At 49.4% G+C, this 19,006-nt stretch overlaps 1 protein-coding gene and 1 pseudogene across 1 annotated transcript; both read left to right on the top strand.

Moving 5' to 3' along the window:
* The first annotated feature begins 1,901 nt into the window (after positions 1-1,901).
* On the top strand, positions 1,902-2,690 carry LOC147528772 (UDP-glucuronosyltransferase 2A2 pseudogene; annotated as a pseudogene).
* Positions 2,691-7,591: 4,901 nt separating this feature from the next.
* Positions 7,592-18,625, top strand: LOC147528771 (UDP-glucuronosyltransferase 2C1-like). Its single transcript, XM_086612572.1, has 6 exons — positions 7,592-8,359; positions 9,644-9,792; positions 15,370-15,501; positions 15,923-16,010; positions 16,767-16,986; positions 18,272-18,625. Exons 1-6 carry the CDS (start codon positions 7,636-7,638, stop codon positions 18,546-18,548), a joined length of 1,590 nt encoding a protein of 529 aa, XP_086468698.1. The 5' UTR covers positions 7,592-7,635; the 3' UTR covers positions 18,549-18,625.
* Positions 18,626-19,006: the final 381 nt, after the last annotated feature.

Raw genomic sequence — 19,006 nt, 5'->3', positions numbered from 1 at the left:
CTTGAACGTCTCCAGGGATGGAGCATCCACCACCTCTCTGGGCAACCTGTTCCAGTGTTCTACAACTCTCATGGTAAAAAATTTTTTCCTAATATCCAACCTGAATCTACCTCCCTCTATTTTAAAACCATTACCCCTTGTCCTATCACAACTGGCCCTCCTGAACAGCCTCTCCCCATCTTTCTTGTAGGCCCCCTTGAGGTACTGGAAGACCGCTATAAGGTCACCCCGGAGCCTCCTCTTCTCCAGGCTGAACAGCCCCAACTCTTTCAGCCTGTCCTCATAGGAAAGGTGCTCCAGCCCTCTTATCATCTTCGTGGCCCTCCTCTGGACCCTCTCCAACTGGTCCATGTCCTTCTTATGTTGGGGACTCCAGAACTGGACGCAATACTCCAAGTGAGGTCTCACGAGGGCAGAGTAGAGGGGGAGAATCACCTCCCTTGACCTGCTGGCCACGCTCCTCTTGATGCAGCCCAGGGTGCGGTTGGCCTTCTGGGCCGCAAGAGCACATTGCCGGCTCATATTGAGCTTCTCATCCACCAGTACTCCCAAGTCCTTCTCCTTAGGGCTGCTCACGATCCATTCTCCGCCCAGTCTGTATTTGTGCCTGGGATTGCCATGACCCAGATGTAGGACCTTGCACTTGGCCTGGTTAAACTTCATGAGGTTGGTACGGGCCCACCTCTCCAGCCTGTCGAGGTCCCTCTGGATGGCATCCCTCCCTTCCAGCGTGTCGACGGCACCACACAGCTTGGTGTCATCGGCGAACTTGCTGAGGGTGCACTCCATGCCACTGTCCACGTCACATGATCAACATGTCATTTTTACGAACCTTGGTGGGGTTAGTAAAGTACACTTACTGACCTTTACTGAGCTCATGGAAAAGGGTATTTGCAAATCTCACAGGGCCCAATTGCCTGCAAACACCTGCCTGCTGCAGGATGCCACAAGCACACCGACTGCTGTCGTGTGCACAGCAGATGGGGGATCTCAGCTTGGCTTCTCACAGCCCAGCTGCTTCTGTCACCCTCATTCTCACCCAGGAAAGGATGCTCTGGGCAGCGCGGAAGCTGTAGCAGAAGTCTTGCACCACATCAGTAGAAAACATTGTGTAACAGAGCCAGGCAGAAGCCAGTAATGATGATTTCTAGCCCAGTGAAGAGGAGTTAATTATTTCTTAATTACACATCAGAAGGTGACCATAAATAAAACCGTTTAACAGATTTTCTGGCTCAACTTTAAGTGCATAACTGGCACCTAGGGGCAGGCAGGACAGCCCACACTGTCACCTACCAGCTCTGGCCTCTCGCAGGACATGCTCTGGAAGAGGAAGTTCACGTGAGGACAGTCTTACTCTGATACTGGAGTCACTCACTGTGCAGCTTCACCCACTTTGAGATGCAAATTTTAGCTGCAGCCCTGGAGCATCACCTGACACGCACTGCAAACACTCAGTGGCTTTATGAAGCAAGAGGCTGCCCACGCAGTGGGCGAACATCTTCGCTGCATCCCCAGCTGTGCTTTGCAGAGCCAGGAGAATGAGAAAGTCACCTCTTCTACCGAACAAACAACACCACAGAGCCTGTAGTCAGACAGGCAGGAGGGCCAGGACGACCAACAGGACACAATCCTTGCTGAACTGACCCCCCCGGGCTGACAGCTCTCCCCGCTGCCCAGAAGCAGCACGCCTTCCAGCTTCAGCAAGCTATTTACCACCAGATGGTGCCAGCCACCGTTTTCCCCAGGAAAACACGCCATTCTGCAGGCCAGGATTTCGGAAGAGCTAGCTCGGTTCCCTCCCCTGCGGAAGAAGGCAGTGCCGCACATGCCCAGCCCAGCTCGGGCACACCGCAGCTCCCGGCGAAGGAGGGTGATGGGGCCGTTGGCACACAGGGCAGGCGATGGCTGGGAAGCGGGTGGCAGCGCTGTGGCTGCTGGCTGTGTTGGGCTGGGGGTCCGGGGGGAAGGTGTTGGTCTGGCCGGCTGACAACAGCCACTGGCTGAACATGGAGTACATCCTCCAGGAGCTCGCGGTGCGGGGCCACCAAGTGACGGTGCTGCTGCCTTCGTGCTTCCTCATCTTCAACACCACAGAGCCGTCACCATTCCAGTTTGAGGTGGTCGAGGTGCCGATCACCAAAAAGGAGATGGCTGCCTTACTGGAAGAAGCTTTCTGGTTTTGGTTTTATGAGGAGAAGGCGCTGCCTTTCTGGGAAAGTCTTTACAAGACGGCTCAACTGTTCCGCAAGCTGGAGAAAGTAACCAGAATCATTTGTGATGGAGTCCTGAAGAACAAGGCGCTGCTGGAGAGACTGAGGGCATCCACCTTTGATGTCCTCTTGGCAGACCCACTGACGCCCAGCGGGGAGCTGTTTGCTGAGAAGCTGGGTATCCCCTTCATGTACACCATCCGGTTCTCCGTGGGCAACACGGTGGAGCGGTTCTGTGGCACACTGCCAGCACCTCCTTCCTATGTACCAGCCATCCTAAGCCAGCTAACAGATAGGATGTCCTTCCTGGAAAGGCTAAAAAACATCTTCATCTACGCTGAGCAGGATATCTTCTACCATTACCTTGTCTGGGGAAGCTGGGATCAATACTACAGTAATGTTTTAGGTAAGGCTGCTCTTACTTCCAGAAATTACATCTGCTGCACGCACAAGAGTAAATACCTACAGCTTAGAGGTTAAGGCACAAATCAGGAGCAAGACTGTTGCTCACCAGCCTGGGCTGCAGCTCCAAGGATGCCATTGCATCTTCCACAGCCAGGAGGAAATGGCCCACCTTTAGTAGGCAGGGCCTAAACCTTAGTTAATTAGTTAATTACATTCAGTTTCAATCAATTCAGGCCAGCTGGGTAATAATAATTGGATGCCACACAAGATAGCCCTGAACTCTCTCTCCTTCCTCCAAAATTCCTCTGTCAAGTCAAACTGTCCAGGTAAGCACAAATGTGACCTGTTAATCTGATCTGCTACACCAGTACACTAAGTCCATACCGGTACTTCTAGGAGCGGTAAAACAGTTCTAAAGGCACTTGGAACAGAGCTCATCAGTCCCATTTCATAGATGGATCATGACAAACAGTAAGAACAGCAAAATAATCCCATGTACCCATCAAACACTACTACTGAATTAAACCTTTGGCAGTGGAAGTAAAAGATGGTTTTGGAAAGCTATACAACAATACTACCTTTTTTCCTCCTAGCACCCTTCTTGCTTCCTGGCTTATCTCAAAATGAGAGATAACGGCCCCCTCTGGTCTTTTAAAGGGTTGGGAGAGCAGCTGAGCTCCAACTTGCAGGGAGAAAAGGTCCTCAGCAGAGACAGGCTTCTTTGCTTTTTCTGAAAGTGTCGAAATATTAGAAGATAGTTGTATTTGTTTGTAGGATTTTTTCTTTTTTAAATAATAGTTGCATAAATATTTTCATGTTTTCGCTCAAAGTGATTATGGCAATGCCTAAAAAGAAACAGGGCAAACATACACCCGTAGGGTGCTAAGTAATTCTGCTCTGAGCACTAAGTTGTTAGGATATCCTGCTATCAGAGTACCTGGCCGTGTGTTTACTTGTGTTGCTGATCATGTTTGACGGAGAATGGAAGATCCTGTGCTGGCAGAAGCAGGGTTTGCTCATCTGCTGTTGTGCAAGCCTCAGAGCTGCTTGGATCTTGTGCCATCTTTTTTATTGTAAAATGTGGGATTTAGCATTTAAGACTGCGTGTGCAATCCCTGTTTTGTTCGCTGTGTTGGCTTGGCTGTTCTCTCCCTGACTATGACACGGTTCGATCCGGAGCATATCCAGTCCTGGCAGAGGTGTGGAAGGAAGTGGCAAGCATCTCAGAGATACGGGGCAATGTCTCAGATCGTGCTTCTCCTTCTCCTTAGGAAATCTTCTTCAGTGTTCTCTCAGCTTTCCTAGAACTACCTGCAGGCTTTTTCAAGTGATGAGGTTGAAGCATGGTGAAAGACTGCTTGCTCCACTGTCAATCTAGTGAGGGAGCTCATGCGGTGGTGCTGAGCTCCTGGAGCAACGCTAAGGCCCTGTTTAGACTCAGTCTGAGCCTTCTTTACCCTCTGCCCAGGAGAGAGCAGCTGTCTGTTCTTTCCCCTGAACACATCAGTAGCACCAAACGCCTCCCCTACATCTGCAGGAGACAGAGCAGAAGCCGGGTCTCTTGGCAGCAAGTGTCCTGGACTACATGATATAGACACGCTGATGCCAGTTTGCAGCATCTTCCCAAGAGAAGGCACAGAAGCAGCACGGTGAGCAAAACCTGTGCTCCTTACCTCCTCCTCTTTCTCTCCTGGAGCCTGGTGCTGGAGTCTCTTCTACCAGGGCTGTGTCCTTCCAGCGGCAGGGCTGTGTGTCCACAGCATCTGATTACAGAGAAGACAGAACTAGAGCAGCCTGTGGGTGAGATGTGAATCACTGCAGGACATTCGAGAAGCTCAATATGAGCCGGCAATGTGCTCTTGCGGCCCAGAAGGCCAACCGCGTCCTGGGCTGCATCAAGAGGAGCGTGGCCAGCAGGTCGAGGGAGGTGATTCTCCCCCTCTACTCTGCCCTCGTGAGACCTCACTTGGAGTATTGCGTCCAGTTCTGGAGTCCCCAACATAAGAAGGACATGGACCAGTTGGAGAGGGTCCAGAGGAGGGCCACGAAGATGATAAGAGGGCTGGAGCACCTTTCCTATGAGGACAAGCTGAAAGAGTTGGGGCTGTTCAGCCTGGAGAAGAGGAGGCTCCGGGGTGACCTTATAGCGGTCTTCCAGTACCTCAAGGGGGCCTACAAGAAAGATGGGGAGAGGCTGTTCAGGAGGGCCAGTTGTGATAGGACAAGGGGTAATGGTTTTAAAATAGAGGGAGGTAGATTCAGGTTGGATATTAGGAAAAAATTTTTTACCATGAGAGTTGTAGAACACTGGAACAGGTTGCCAGAGAGGTGGTGGATGCTCCATCCCTGGAGACGTTCAAGGCCCGGTTGGATGAGGCCCTGAGCAACCTGATCTAGTTGGAGATACCCCTGTTCCTTGCAGGGGGGTTGGACTAGATGACCTTTGAAGGTCCCTTCCAGCCCTAATGATTCTATGATTCTATGATTCTATGATTTTGCACCTAGTAAATGAGATAAAAATAGTAACCAGCTTTACAGGTAGGTTTGTTCTTACAGGGAAAGGAAGCAAATCCAGGCTGTAGTCAAGTGATCAGGTGGGGTTCATCTTGTAGCTGTCAAAAAAGTCCTATGGGCTGCTCATGTGCTTTCCCTAGGCTGAGCTCCTGCTTGGTACAGGAACGTGTATCTTCACCTTGAAGATCTGATATGAGAGTATACTCATTTAGGCTGGAATAGAATTAGTTTTCTTCATAGTAGCTTGCATGGGACTATATTTTTGATTTGTGAGGAAAGCAGTGTGGAAAATACAGGGATGCTTTAGTTACTGCTCAGCGGTGCTTACACAGTGTCAAGGCCTTTTCTGCTTCTCACGCTGCTCCTCCCAGCGAGCAGACTGGGGGTGCACAAGGAGTTGGATGGGGACAGAGCTGGGACAGCTGACCCCAGCTGACCAAAGGGATTTAGAATCATAGAATCATAGAATGGTTAGTGTTGGAAGGGACCTCAAAGATCATCTAGTTTCAAACCCACTGCCACGGGCAGGGACACCCTCCACTACACCAGGTTGCCCAAAGCCTCATCCAACCTGGCCTTGAACACTGCCAGGGATGGGACATCTACAGCTTCTCTGGGCAACCTGTTCCAGTACCTCACCACCCTCTGAGTGAAAAATTTCTCCCTTATATCTAATCTAAATCCCCCCTCTTTCAGTTTAAATCCCCTTGTCCTATCACTACACGCCCTTGTAAAAAGTCCCTCTCCAGCTTTCCTGTAGGCCCCCTTTAGGCACTGGAAGGCTGCAGTAAGATCACCCCGGAGCCTTCTCTTTTCCAGGCTGAACAGCCCCAACTCTCTCAGCCTGTTTTCATAGGAGAGGTGCTCCAGCCCTCGCATCATCTTTGTGGCCTCCTCTGGACCCGCTCCAGCAGCTCCATGTCCTTCTTGTGTTGGGGACTGCAGAGCTGAACGCAGTATTCCGGGTGGGATCTCATGAGAGCAGAGTAGAGGGGCAGAATCTCCTCCCTCACCCTGCTGCCCACGCTGCTTTGGATGCAGCCCAGGACACAGTTGGCTTTCTGGGCTGCCAGCGCACATTGCTGGCTCATGTTGAGCTTCTCATCCACCAGCACTCCCAAATCCTTTTCCTCAGGGCTGCTCTCAATCCGTTCTCCGCCCAGCCTGTACTTGTTCTTGGGATTGCCCCGACCCACGTGCAGGACCTTGCACTTGGCCTTGTTGAACTTCATGAGGTTCTCACAGGCCCACCTCTCCAGCCTGTCGAGGTCCCTCTGGATGGCATCCCTTCTCTCCAGCGTGTCCACAACACCACACAACTTGGTGTCATCTGCAAACTTGCTGAGGGTGCACTCAATCCCACTGCCCATGTCACCAAGAAAGATGTTAAATAGCACTGGCCCAGTGCTGACCCCTGAGGAACACCACTCGTCACTGGCCTTCACTTGGACATCGAGCCATTGACCACAACTCTTTGAATGCGACCATCCAGCCAATTCCTTATCCACCAAGTGGTCCATCCATCAAGACCATGTCTTTCCAGTTTAGAGACAAGGATGTCGTGTGGGACAATATCAAATGCTTTGGATAAGTCCAGGCAGATGATGTCAGTCGCTCTTCTCCTATCCATCAATGCTGTAACCTCATCATAGAAGGCCACCAAATTAGTCAGGCAGGATTTGCTCTTAGTGAAGCCATGTTGGCTGTCACCAATCGCCTCCTTATTTTCTATGTGCCTTAGAATAGTCGCCAGGAGGATCTGCTCCATGATCATGCCAGGCACAGAGGTGAGATTGACTGGCCTGTAGTTCCCTGGGTCTTCTTTTTTTCCCTTTTTAAAGATGGGGGCTATGTTTCTCCTTTTCCAGTCAGTGGGAATTTCACCAGATTGCCACGACTTCTGAAATAGGATGGATAGTGGCTTAGCAACTTCATCTGCCATATCTTGTACCGTGTGATGTTGTGCTCAACAAAAACAGCTCCGTGGTGGGGGGAAGTTTGGCAGGGCTGCTGTTGCTCCGGGAGAGCTGGGCATCGGTTGGCTGCTAGTGAGCAATTGTTCTTTTTGCATTACTTGTTTGTCTTGGTTTTCTTTTTAGTTTTTGCTTATTAAGCTACCTCAACCCATGAGTTCTCTAACTTTTCCCCTCCTGCTGCGGGGGAGTGAGAGGCTCTGTGGTGCTTATCTGTCTATCAGTCAAGATTAAACCACACCACAGGGAAAGAGCTTTTGGTCCTCACATGCTGCAAAATGCCCCTTGTGGTGAGCAGAACCAGGAGTTGCTGTCATTGTGAGATTAGCTGTGACTCCGCAGGAGACTCCAGAACGGGATTTGCTGCTTGCCCAGTTCTCCCATGAGTGTCGTTCAGTGTTCTGACATGCCCTCTTGCCAAGCTTGGCATCAAGTGGATCTCACTTTTATTGGCTGCCTCTGAAGTGTTTGCACACTGGAGCAGTGAACTGCTTCCAGCTCAGTCACACTGGAGTTGTACATGGACTCCTGAGATGATGGTGCCAAGGTTCCTCTGGCTGCTCTGTGCCTACGCATGCTGCTGGAGCACTGGCTTTTGTGGGAAGGTGGTGGTCTGGCCCACTGATGCAAGTCACTGGATCAATGTGAAAGTGCTGCTGGAAGAGCTCGTACTCCGGGGTCATGAAGTGACTGTGCTGGTGGCCTCAAGCAATCTGCTCATCGACTACCAAGACACCTCCTCCCCCTTCACCTTTGAGGTCCTGGAAGTCCCCTTTTCCATGGACACCCTGAATGCTCTCATGGACGACTTCCTCAATTTCTGGATGATTGAGGTCTCTAATCGCTCCTTCTGGGAGATCCTGTGGCACATGAAGGAGGATGTGGAGTTCCTTAGCTATATCTCAAGGCAGACCTGTGACAGCTTGATGAAGAACTCTCAGCTGATAGCAAAGCTGCAGCAGGAGAAGTTTGATGTTCTGATCGCCGACCCCCTGACTATAGGCGGGGAGCTTGTAGCAGAAATCCTAGGAATCCCTTTTGTCTACAGCTTCCGCTTCTCTGATGGGAACGTGGTAGAGCGGCTGTGCGGTGGGCTCCCATCCCCACCTTCTTATGTGCCTGCTAGCACAATGGGGCTGACCGACCAGATGTCCTTCATGGAAAGACTACGGAACTTCCTCTTTTACTTTTACATGAATTTATTTTTCTTGAAGCATTGGCGAGATGAATGGGATGGGTACTACAGTAACGTCTTAGGTAAGGCAGCCGTTGAGTGGTTTCTCCTCTTGCATAGGTTGTGCCTTTTGAATGTTTTGGGAGCTCGGTGATCCAGTGAGCTGGATGCCCATTTTAGCGCTTTCAGAGGACAGTTGTTGCCTCTTCATCTTGATGACAGGCACTTCCACAATGAAGATGGCAGTAGACAAAGGCTGGAGGGCAAAGTCATTCCTTAACTAAGTGTAAGGCAGGACAGACAGCTCCATGACAACACAGGGACGGAATTAACCCTGTCGTAACTAGGAACACTCGCCGTCTCTGGACAACCGCAGAGCAAGAACGCACCCTTCCTTCACATTGCATGCATCGTCCGGAGGTGTCATCTTGCAGCCCTGCGTAGTAGAGGATGGAAAGCGTGAGCTGACATTCTCCAATTATAAATGCAAAAACTGTCACCTTTCCCTTTCATCCACCATTCAGAGTTTGAAATCGTCTCCTTACACTACATACATACCTGAAATTTTTGTTCCAACCTAGTACAACTCAGGGTTGACTCAAAGTCTACTAAAGAGACCTTTTAGTTCAATGGACTTTGAATCTTGTAGAGAATAGCTGTTTAGACAGATAACGAGCGAATAGTAAGCACAAGGGCATCTGTTCTGCTGCCCTCCAATCTCTTCCTGCATCTCCCGAGAACATCTCTGTGCTCTGCCAACTAGTCCCTTTTCCCTGGATTGATTTTTTTTCCCCCTAATACCAAATAAGACTTAATTACACCTTTATATCACTCTACTTATAAGGCAGGCTTCATTTTTGTCTCCATCGACTTTGTAACTGACTCATTGTTCTTTAGTTAAAATAAAATCAAATACAAATTACTAGTGTAAATGATAATGCTGATCAAGTAGTATAAAAAGATGCCCTACAGATAATTTTTATCTTGCTGCTTATTTAGCTTGGGTCCTGCTTGCACTAGGCTGGCTTTGGACAATCATTTACTAACGCTTCTAACCCTTTTACTCCCCAGTTCCACTTTGTGGGGATAATACTGCAAAGACAACTTGCAACATGTACCTGAGAAGATTTATTTTTCCAAATGGAAAATTACAAAAATCCTTTTTAAGATTGTATTGCCTTGTTCGTGGCAACTGGCCAAGACGAACGCAGGGCAGGGCAAGGAATAGTTGTGGATGTGTCCATGTTTTCATTTCATGATTTGATAAACTAGGAGTGCCAAAAGACAAAGATAAGGCTCCTATTTCGCAATCTACTGCAAACAAAACTGGTCTCGTGTGTTGTAAACCTCTTGTACCTTGTCCACAGGAAGGCCCACAACTCTGTGTGAGACGATGGGGAAAGCAGAGATATGGTTAATCAGAACATACTGGGATGTTGAATTTCCACGCCCTTTGCTGCCCAACTTTGAGTTTGTTGGAGGACTTCACTGCCAGCCTGCAAAGCCGTTGCCAAAGGTATCCCAACTTTGTTCTGTCATTAGTTGGTTGTTTACCCAGCAGAAAACAAACCTGTTTCTGTCCCTGATACATCGTGAAAGCCACGTCCTGAGAAAGCTCGTTCTTAAAGAAAGAAGAGAGCACAGAGCTATTCAGCAATCTGTCCATACTTGTGCAAACTGAGGGCTGGGTTTGCAGCCTGCTGTCTTAAAAGAGGATAGCTGAGGTCAGCAGGAGGGAATACAGTGTTTGTTTTAAGAGAAACAGGTGCTACCTCACAGTAGTTAAGTGCAAGACTGAATACTGAGATACAACTTGCAGCCCATGATAACATTGAAATACCTGATGTAAAAACACAGTGTGATGGAACAATTCTCCAGACAAAATGGAATCAAGCCTTGCAGAAAGAGAGGAGTGATAAATCTCTTTTTCTATTGTTGCTTAGTGTAAGACATCTTAAAGGGAGTAAAATTATCAGCATCTCCAGCCTACTCTCTGCTGTGACTGGCAATATTCAGGTGGAATTTGAAACTCCCAGATACTGATGGCAGCAACACAACAAGTTCTGGTCTAGCTTATCACTCCTGTAGGAGCCTTAGAGGAGGTAGGGAATTTTCAGTGCCAGTTGTCTACTGAAAGAAACCTTCCCACTCTCTTCCCACTCTGTTGTAGCAGGGGTTGAGTTGATGGAAATGAGTAGCCGTTCTCTTTTGGATGCTATTGCTCCATTTCTGATGGCACTAACTAAAAAAAGGATCAGGAAGACCTACTGGTCTGATTCGTGGAAATCTGTTTGGCAACATGAGCTGCACTGCAAGAAATAGAGAACTGGCCGACTAAACAAGTGACTGATGAATCTCTGATCAGGATGTTGAAAAACCCTGTCAGTTTTCAGCACTGTCCCTTCCTGCAGAGCTGTGAAACGTGAAGTACTTGTTCTAGGAAAATCCAGAACCATGGCTGACTATGCTGGAGAGGGTGTCACAGATATTGCCCTCTCAGGCCAGTGCGAGGATGCGTTCCTGCTGCTTGTGCTCTGAAAGAAATGTGTCCTGAAACTGCTTGACTTGCTTTCCAAAAGACAAAGCTTCTGCTACCTGATTCAGCTTCTCCTGCTCCTTCCTGCAGTGCCTGTTTTGCACAAGGCCAGGTCTATCTCTGCAGTGCCCTTCTGTCAGCGGAGGTGCTCATGCCTCACGATCATAGAATCATAGAATGGCATAGGCTGGAAGGGACCTTAAAGATCATCTAATCCAACCTCCCTGTCATGGGCAGAGATGCCTCTCAACTAGATCGGGCTACTCAAGGCTCTGTCCAACCTGGCCTTGAACACCACCAGGGAGGGGGCATCCACAACTTCTCTGGGCAATTTATTCCGTAGTCTCACCACCCTTGTACTGAAGAATTTCTTCCTAAGATCCAATCTAAATCTGTTCTCCTTCAACTTAAACCCATTTCCCCTTGTCCTATCAGTGGACACTCTTGTAAAAAGTCCCTCCCCAGCCTTCCTGTAGGTTCCCTTCAGGTATTGGAAGGCAGCTATTAGGAGGCTGCCCTAATCTTTGTGGCCCTTTGTGGCCCTCCTCTGAACACGCTCCAACAAATCTATGTCTCTCTTATGGTGGAGACACCAGAACTGGACGCAGTATTCAAGGTGGGGTCTCACAAGAGCAGAGTAAAGGGGAAGAATCACCTCTCTTGACCTGCTGACCACGCTTCTCTTGATACATCCCAGGATGCGGTTGGCCTTCGGGGCTGCATGAGTGCGCTGCCAGCTCATGTTGAGCTTCTCATCTATAAACACCCCCAAATCCTTCTCTTCAGGGCTACTCTCAACCCACTCTGTGCCCAGTGTGTATTTGTGCCTAGGATTGGCCTGACCCAGGTGAAGGACCTTGCATTTTGATTTATTGAAGATCATGCAGTTAGCACTGGCCCAATTCTCAAGCCTATCAAGGTCCCTCTGTATGACATCTCTTCCCTCAAGTGAGTCCATGGCAACACACAGCTTGGTGTCATTGGCAAACTTACTGAGGGTGCACTCAATGCCGTCATCCATGTCGCTGACAAAGATGTTGAACAGCACTGAACCCATAACAGACCCCTGAGGGACACCGCTTGACACTGGTGTCCATGTAGACCTCGCACCATTGACCACAATTCTTTGAGTGCGACCATCCAGCCAGTTCTTTATCCACCGAGTGGTCCATCTGTCAAATCCGTTTCTCTCCATTTTAGAGACAAGGATGTCATGTGGGACAGTGTCAAACGCCTTGCACAAGTTCAGGCAAAGGACATCCGTTGCTTTACCCACGTCAACCAGCACTGTAGCTTTGTCGTAGAAGGCCACTAAATTAGTCAGGCACGACTTGCCCCTAGTGAAGCCATGTTGGCTGTCACCAACCACTTGGTTATTTTTTATGTGCCTTAGTACAGCTACCAGGAAATCTGTTCCATGATTTTACCTGGCACAGAGGTAAGGCTGACTGGTCTGTAGTTTCCCGGCTTGTCCTTGGTCCCTTTTTTAAAGATAGGAGTTATGTTCGCCCTTTTCCAATCTGTAGGAACCTCACCAGACTGCCAGGACCTCTCAAATATGATGGCTAGTGGCCTAGCAACTTCAGCCTCCAGTTCCTTCAGGACCCATGGATGTATCTCATCAGGTCCCATGGACTTGTGCACCTTGAGGTTCTCTAGGTGTTCTCGGACCTGATCTACTCCTACCCTGGGTGGTTCTTCACTCTCCCAGACCCAGCCAATATCCTCTGTTATATGGGTGGTGTGGTTCAAGTGGTTGCCAGTGAAGACTGAGGCAAAAAAGTTGTTGAATATTTCAGCCTTCTCCATGTCCTCAGCAACCAGGTCACCCGTATCTTTCCGGAGGGCCCCACATTCTCTCTCGTTTTCCTTTTTTCTCTCACATACCTATAAAATCTTTTTCTGTTATTTCTAATATTGCTGGCCAGATTTGACTCTGTCAGGCCTTAGCTTTTCTAACCTGGTCTCTGAGTACACGAGCAACTTCCTTGTAATCATCCCAGGTTACCAGTCCCTGCTTCCATGCTTTGTGTATTCCCCTTTTGTATTTGATTTAGCCAGGAGTTCTTTGTTTATCCATATAGGTCTCCTGGTGTTTTTGCCTGATTTCTTCCTTTTAGGGATGCAATGCCTTTGAACTTGGAGGAGATGATCCTTGAAAGTCAACGAGCAATCTTGGGCTCCCAGTCCCTCCAGGGCTTTATCCCATGGCACACTACCAAGGAGGTTCCTGAAGCGGTGAAAGTCAGCTCTTCTGAAATCGAGGGTTTCAAGCTTGCTGAGCTTCCCCCTCTTAGCTGCCCTTAGGATCTCAAACTCCACCATCTTATGGTCACTGCAGCCAAGGCTACCCACGAGTTCAACATTACCTAACAGCCCTTCCTTATTGACGAGAACGAGGTCTAACATGGCACCTCTCCTCATTGGTTCCTCTATCACTTGGATAAGGAAGTTATTGTTAATGCATTTCAGGAATCTCCTAGATTGCTTGTTCCCCACCGTGTTGTTATTCCAACTGATATCAGGGTGGTTAAAATCCCCCATGAGAATCAGGGCTTGTGAACGAGCAGCAGCTTCTATCTGCCTATGTAGGGCCTCATCCACTTGGTCCTCCTGTCTGGGTGGTCTGTAGCACACTCCCACTGTAAAGTCTTCTACCCTTCCTTTCACCCTGGCCCACAGGCACTCGATTCTATCGTCATCACTTGCCAGGTGGAGCTCCATGCATTCTAGCCGTTCGTTGACATAGAGGGCAACACCCCCTCCTCGTCTCCCCTGCCTGTCCTTCCTGAACAGTTTATACCCCTCTGGTCCAACACACCAATCGCAGGAGTCATTCCACCATGTCTTTGTGATGCCAATCAGGTCATAGCGCTGCAGGCTCACAAGCATCTCCAGCTCCTCGTGTTTATTGCCCAAGCTGTGGGCATTCGTATAGAGACATTTGAGTTGGGTCCCTGATGAGGTACCTGGAGCCCCCTGATGATGCTCAGATGTTTCCACAGTAACCAACCCCTCAACAACCCCTGTGCTCTGTCTGCAACCTGGCATGACACCTTGATCCCTTGCTAATTCACAAGACTGTGCGATCTTGCTAGTGCATTCCTCCTCCACAAGCACTGGCATACTGCATTCCGGCTCCCTTCCAGTGATCCTGATTTCACCCCCACCCCCTTTCATACCTAGTTTGAAGCTCTGTCTATGAGCCCTGCCAACTCACTTCCCAAAACTCTTCTCCCTCTGTGGGACAGGCTATTACCATGCCTTTCTAACAGACCTTTCTATCATCTCCTTCAAGAGCTAAAAAGGGTGTGCTCTCCTGTGCACAGAAAACCCTGCAATCTGCAGTGCATAATTACTCTTAGTGTGTGTCGTGGTTTTAGGCTGATCCAGCAACTAAAACTCACACAGTCGCTCCTTCTCCAGTAAACTGGAGAGGAGAAAAATATAATAAAGGGACTGAGGGATGAGACAAGAACAGAGGGAGCACCCATCAACCATGGTCCTGGGCAAAACAGACTTGGCTTTCTTAAAAGCAAAACAATTTATTGACGGTTACTTAAAAGGACAAAGGGAAACAAAACTGGTTACTTGAGAGGATATAAAGAAAAAAAGCCAGATCTTAAAGACCGACACCTTCCTTCCTCCCAGTGGTGCAGGGGGCAGGGACTGGGGGAGTGCAGGTCAGTTCATTCCGTGCTGTTACTGCTGCTTCTTTCTTAAAGGAGGAGGAGTCCTTACTCCCTTTTCCCCTTCTCCAGTGGATCCCCTACTCACGAGGAAAAATCCGCAAACTTCTCCAGCGTGAGTCCAGCCCACAGGATGCAATCCTTCCCCATGGATTGCCCCAGTGTGGGCTTTACCACAGTCTCAGATTCTTAGGGAGCTGTAGCCACTCGCTCCAGCGTGGGTCGTCACGCAGACTCCAGATGCCTCTCTGCCTTGTCGTGCACCCCAACACGACCATCCTCAGGCTCAGGCATCTCCTCTCCATGGGCTGTGAGTGGGTCTCTACTCCACCGAGGCCGTCCTGGCTGCAGGGGGACGCCTGCCATCTCGCCACCAGCCGCAGGGGAAACTCGGCTCCGGCACCTCCTCCCGCTCCATCCTCACTGACCTGCTGTCGATGCGGCTGTTTCTCTCAGATCCCAGTCCTCTCTGGGTGAACTCAGCCCAGTGGGCACCCCGGGAGTGGGGTGCCCCCGAGTTCCCCAGCTGGCTCCGCCGCCGCCATTCTCCGTGGGCGGCGCCGGCCCGACGCAGGCAGCTGCCCGGCCGGGAGCCAGGGAGCGGGGGCAGTGCCCTCCTCCCTTCTCTGCTCGATCCCGGGCAAAGCACCTTTTCCGGTTCCTTTGTCCCGACATAAATAGGACAATTCGCAGAGGCACCGATTGGCTCAACCCCGAGGGGGATGGGAGTCTGATCTGGTGGCCAGAATCAAGTCTAACCCGGTTCCAAAACCGGGGAGGTCACAGGGAACAAAGCACCTCTCCTGCCACCAGAACCTCCGCCCCCACCCACATCAAACCATGACAGTGTGTTTCCTGCCTCTCCCAGGAAATGGAAGAATTTGTTCAGAGCTCAGGGGAACACGGCATCGTGGTTTTCTCTCTCGGGTCAATGGTCTACAACATGCCTGATGAAAAAAGCAATGTCATTGCCAGAGCCCTCAGCCAGATCCCACAAAAGGTGAGTTTCCTTTCAAGTCTGAAACAACTCGCCTTGTTTTTTGTCACTCCTGTTGCCTTCAGCAAGCCTTGTACGTTTGGAATGGGCTGTGTTTTGCCTGCACCTCCACTGGCTGTGCCACAGCTGGGAAGCTGGGCTCTGCAGAGGCAGATGGCTGAGTCAGCTCATGGGGAGTTCTGGCGCTTCCCCCCCTCTGAACCGAATGACACGGCAGTGTGTCCATAGGCCAGAACAGAAAAGTCACGCGATGCAATCTTAATAGTAAGCACCTGATAGCTAATCAAAGAGCTGAAGTGGAGCCCAAACTACTTGAATTACTGGGAAAAGGTACCTCGGTTTGAGATAAAGCCCGAGATTACACATAATAATGCAGAAGGGCATGTCAGTGCTCTGTGTTTATCTTATCCTTCCTCTGTTCAAGGTCCTCTGGCGGTACAAAGGGAAAAAACCTGAAACTCTGGGCTCCAACACCAGGATTTATGACTGGATACCCCAAAACGACCTGCTTGGTGAGACTGATTCTATCTAGGATGCACTGTGCCCTTTGAAAAACTGTTTCCTTCTTAGTTTTTCCACTGAAATGGCTTATTCAGGCAAAAGAACCACATAACACTTGTGGCTACAATTAGTGTTGCAGCTTAAGGAGCAGAGATTCGCTCTTGGAGACTTAATTTCCTAGCCTGCTTTTGACTTGAAGGTGCGTGGCTGTGCAAGAAGCCTGGAAGACACAGCCAGACTGTGAAGGGAGCAGGGAGCCGTGGCTCAAGGCAGCGGCAACTCGAGCTTAGCTCTAAAGATGGATCTCTAAAGCCAAAGCCTCTGTCTCATAGAGCTTGGCGGCAATTGTCTGGAAGGGCTAAGAAGCACCTGTAGGCAGGAGTAAGTATCAAAGCAGACCTGTACTCTGGAGCTGGATTTGGGCTTTGCAGTTAATCTCCAGGGCTCCTTCTTCAAAACGCGTGACCTAAGCAAGGCTGCAGTAGGGGCTGTTGTGAACCTGATAACCACGTTAGAAGTAGAACTGCCCAACGGCAGAAGGGCTGAAGCAGCTCTGGAGTAGGATGGAAGAACGTGCTGATTCACACGCTGCATCAAAATAAAGAGGAAAGTGAAAGCTCAGTGTGCAAGCCCTGATGCTGATGCAGAGGTCAGGGCTTTTCCTTTCTCTAGCCGTGCACTTGCCCGGGTAGTTTGCAGTGCTCACGTCTCCGTGAACGCAGGCTGCCACAGCTGCCACTACACGTGCCTCTCCTTCCCTGTTCCAGGCCACCCCTTGACAAAGGCCTTTATTACTCACGGTGGGACCAATGGGATCTACGAAGCTATCTACCACGGGATCCCGATGGTTGGGATTCCCATCTTTGCCGACCAGCACGACAACATTGCTCACATGACGGCAAAGGGAGCTGCAGTTGGGCTGGATGTCAGCACACTGAAGACGGAAGACCTAGTTGATGCACTGAATACAGTCATTAACAATTCCACGTGAGTTTTGTTCCTGCCTTACAGGAGGATGAGGTTTATGGAAATCTTGGGCTGCTGCTGTGAGAAATTCTGCTGGCTCTTCTGGGAACCACACATACTAAGTAGCTCAAGTTTGGGTTTCAGATGAAAACCACCTTTCATGTCTGAGAATCAGCATTTCTCAGAAAGGAGATCAGGAATTTGATTTTCCTTCTACTGCATTTTATCATCCCTTTGAGAAAAATTGTTTTTAGAAAGCCCAGAGCAGCTCCTGAGACAGTTTTCTGTTCTCTGCTGTTATAAATCCTCTGGAGGCTCTGGGTGACAGATCTAGTTGTAATTATGTCTACTCTGTCTGTAGCTCCAATTCTTTCTTCTACCCCTGGGTTACCAGTATCCTTAGGTTACTGTCAGTCAGGAACGAGAGGGTAAGGAAGCCTGGCAGCTGGGATCCCTTACTAAGGATAAGGCCATTGAGAAAGGGATTGGGAAAAAGGCAGGAGTCCTCAGTCTTTGGCAGTGACTCCTGTCAAGTGTGAAGGACAGGAATCCCTTCACAGAAGAATTTGCAAATTCCTGAAGCAAATGGACCAACACTGACGGAGGTATCCAGTACCGGAGGGAATCGGCTGTGGAGGAGGAGATCTACAACAATCTGGATGATGACCGGGCATTCAAAGATCCATATGAAATCTGGTGCACGTGCCCCCCTGCCAACCTCCTCCTTAGTTCTATTGCTGAGCAGGATGTCATATGGTCTGGAATATCCCTTTGGTCAGCTGGGGCCAGCTGTCCCAGCTGTGTCCCCTCCCAGCTCCTTGTGCACCCCCAGCCTGCTCGCTGGGAGGAGCAGCGTGAGAGGCAGAGAAGGCCTTGATGCTGTGTAAGCACCGCTGAGCAGTAACTCAAGCATCCCTGTGTTATCAACACTGTTTCCAGCACAAATCCAAAACATAGCCCCATACTGGCTACTGTGAAGAAAATTAACCCTGTCTCAGCAAAACCCAGCACACCATATTACCTTGGACCAGAAAATGCTTCAAATGTTTCCATGTTTCTTCTTGTAAAGGAGTATCTGGAATAACTTTGAAGAACTTTTCTTTGCAAAAGGTCAGCTTTCTCTATTACTGTTCATAGCCCACTTTTATGCAGATAGGAGTAAACTGGGCCAGTTTCAATATATTTAAATAACACTGATGAAAGTGAAAGGAGGGCTGTCTGCCTTCCTCAAGAGGACTGCCAGGTGCTGAACAGGTTGTTTCAGGAATCAGTGACAAATCTCCTTGGTTTCTTCTTTTTTCCCCAGCTATAAGGAAAACGCGCTCTGGTTATCCAAGATACACCATGACCAGCCAGTTAAGCCTCTGGACAGAGCTGTCTTCTGGGTTGAATTTGTCATGCGACACAAAGGAGCAAAGCACTTGAGACCAGCTGCTCACCATCTCACCTGGTACCAGTACCACAGCCTGGATGTTCTGGCATTCTTGTTCACCTGTACAGCCATTGCTGTCTTCGTTCTTGTCAAGTGCTGCTTGTTTTGCTGTAGGAGATGTGGCAGGATTGCAAAGACGAAGAAAGAATAGACGTCCTGTTCCCATCAGCACTTTTTTTCTTCTCCTAGGCTGATTCAGCAAGGCATTTAAGCATATTCCATGGTGAATAAAATTATGAGGATGCACTTTACGCTGGGCGTATCATGAAGCACCCCATTGAACTGGGTCGTGCTAAAAAGCTGTCGTGGGGCAGAGCTGCTTGCTTACCCACCACATTCCTTCTAGCTTAAATAAGATGGAATTATAGTTGGTTTATCCCTTGGGACCCTGTTAGCTGATCACACACGGTCCCTAGAATGGTAACTGCTGCTCCAGCTTTTCAAATCCATTTTGGTGTATTTCATAAATTCAGCCTTCCCAAGTGTGGTACTGTGGTTCCCTCATTCTGCGACGAGTCTCCTTACCTCGACTCTGCCCTGTCCTATAACATCACCCAGGCGTGATGATTCACGACCAAAACGTGTTCCCTGTTCGAGCAGCTCCGAGAT

Source organism: Tauraco erythrolophus, chromosome 5 (genome assembly GCF_009769465.1).
Source record: "Tauraco erythrolophus isolate bTauEry1 chromosome 5, bTauEry1.pri, whole genome shotgun sequence".
Classification (NCBI taxonomy): domain Eukaryota; kingdom Metazoa; phylum Chordata; class Aves; order Musophagiformes; family Musophagidae; genus Tauraco; species Tauraco erythrolophus.
This window is presented reverse-complemented; position numbering and strand designations above follow the sequence as displayed.

Coding starts and splice junctions, on each gene's coding strand:
- LOC147528771 (XM_086612572.1), top strand. CDS start 7,636: ATGATGGTGCCAAGGTTCCTCTGGCTGCTCTGTGCCTACGCATGCTGC. Junction 15,502..15,922: donor TCAGCCAGATCCCACAAAAG/GTGAGTTTCCTT, acceptor CCTCTGTTCAAG/GTCCTCTGGCGGTACAAAGG. Junction 16,987..18,271: donor ACAGTCATTAACAATTCCAC/GTGAGTTTTGTT, acceptor TTTTTTCCCCAG/CTATAAGGAAAACGCGCTCT.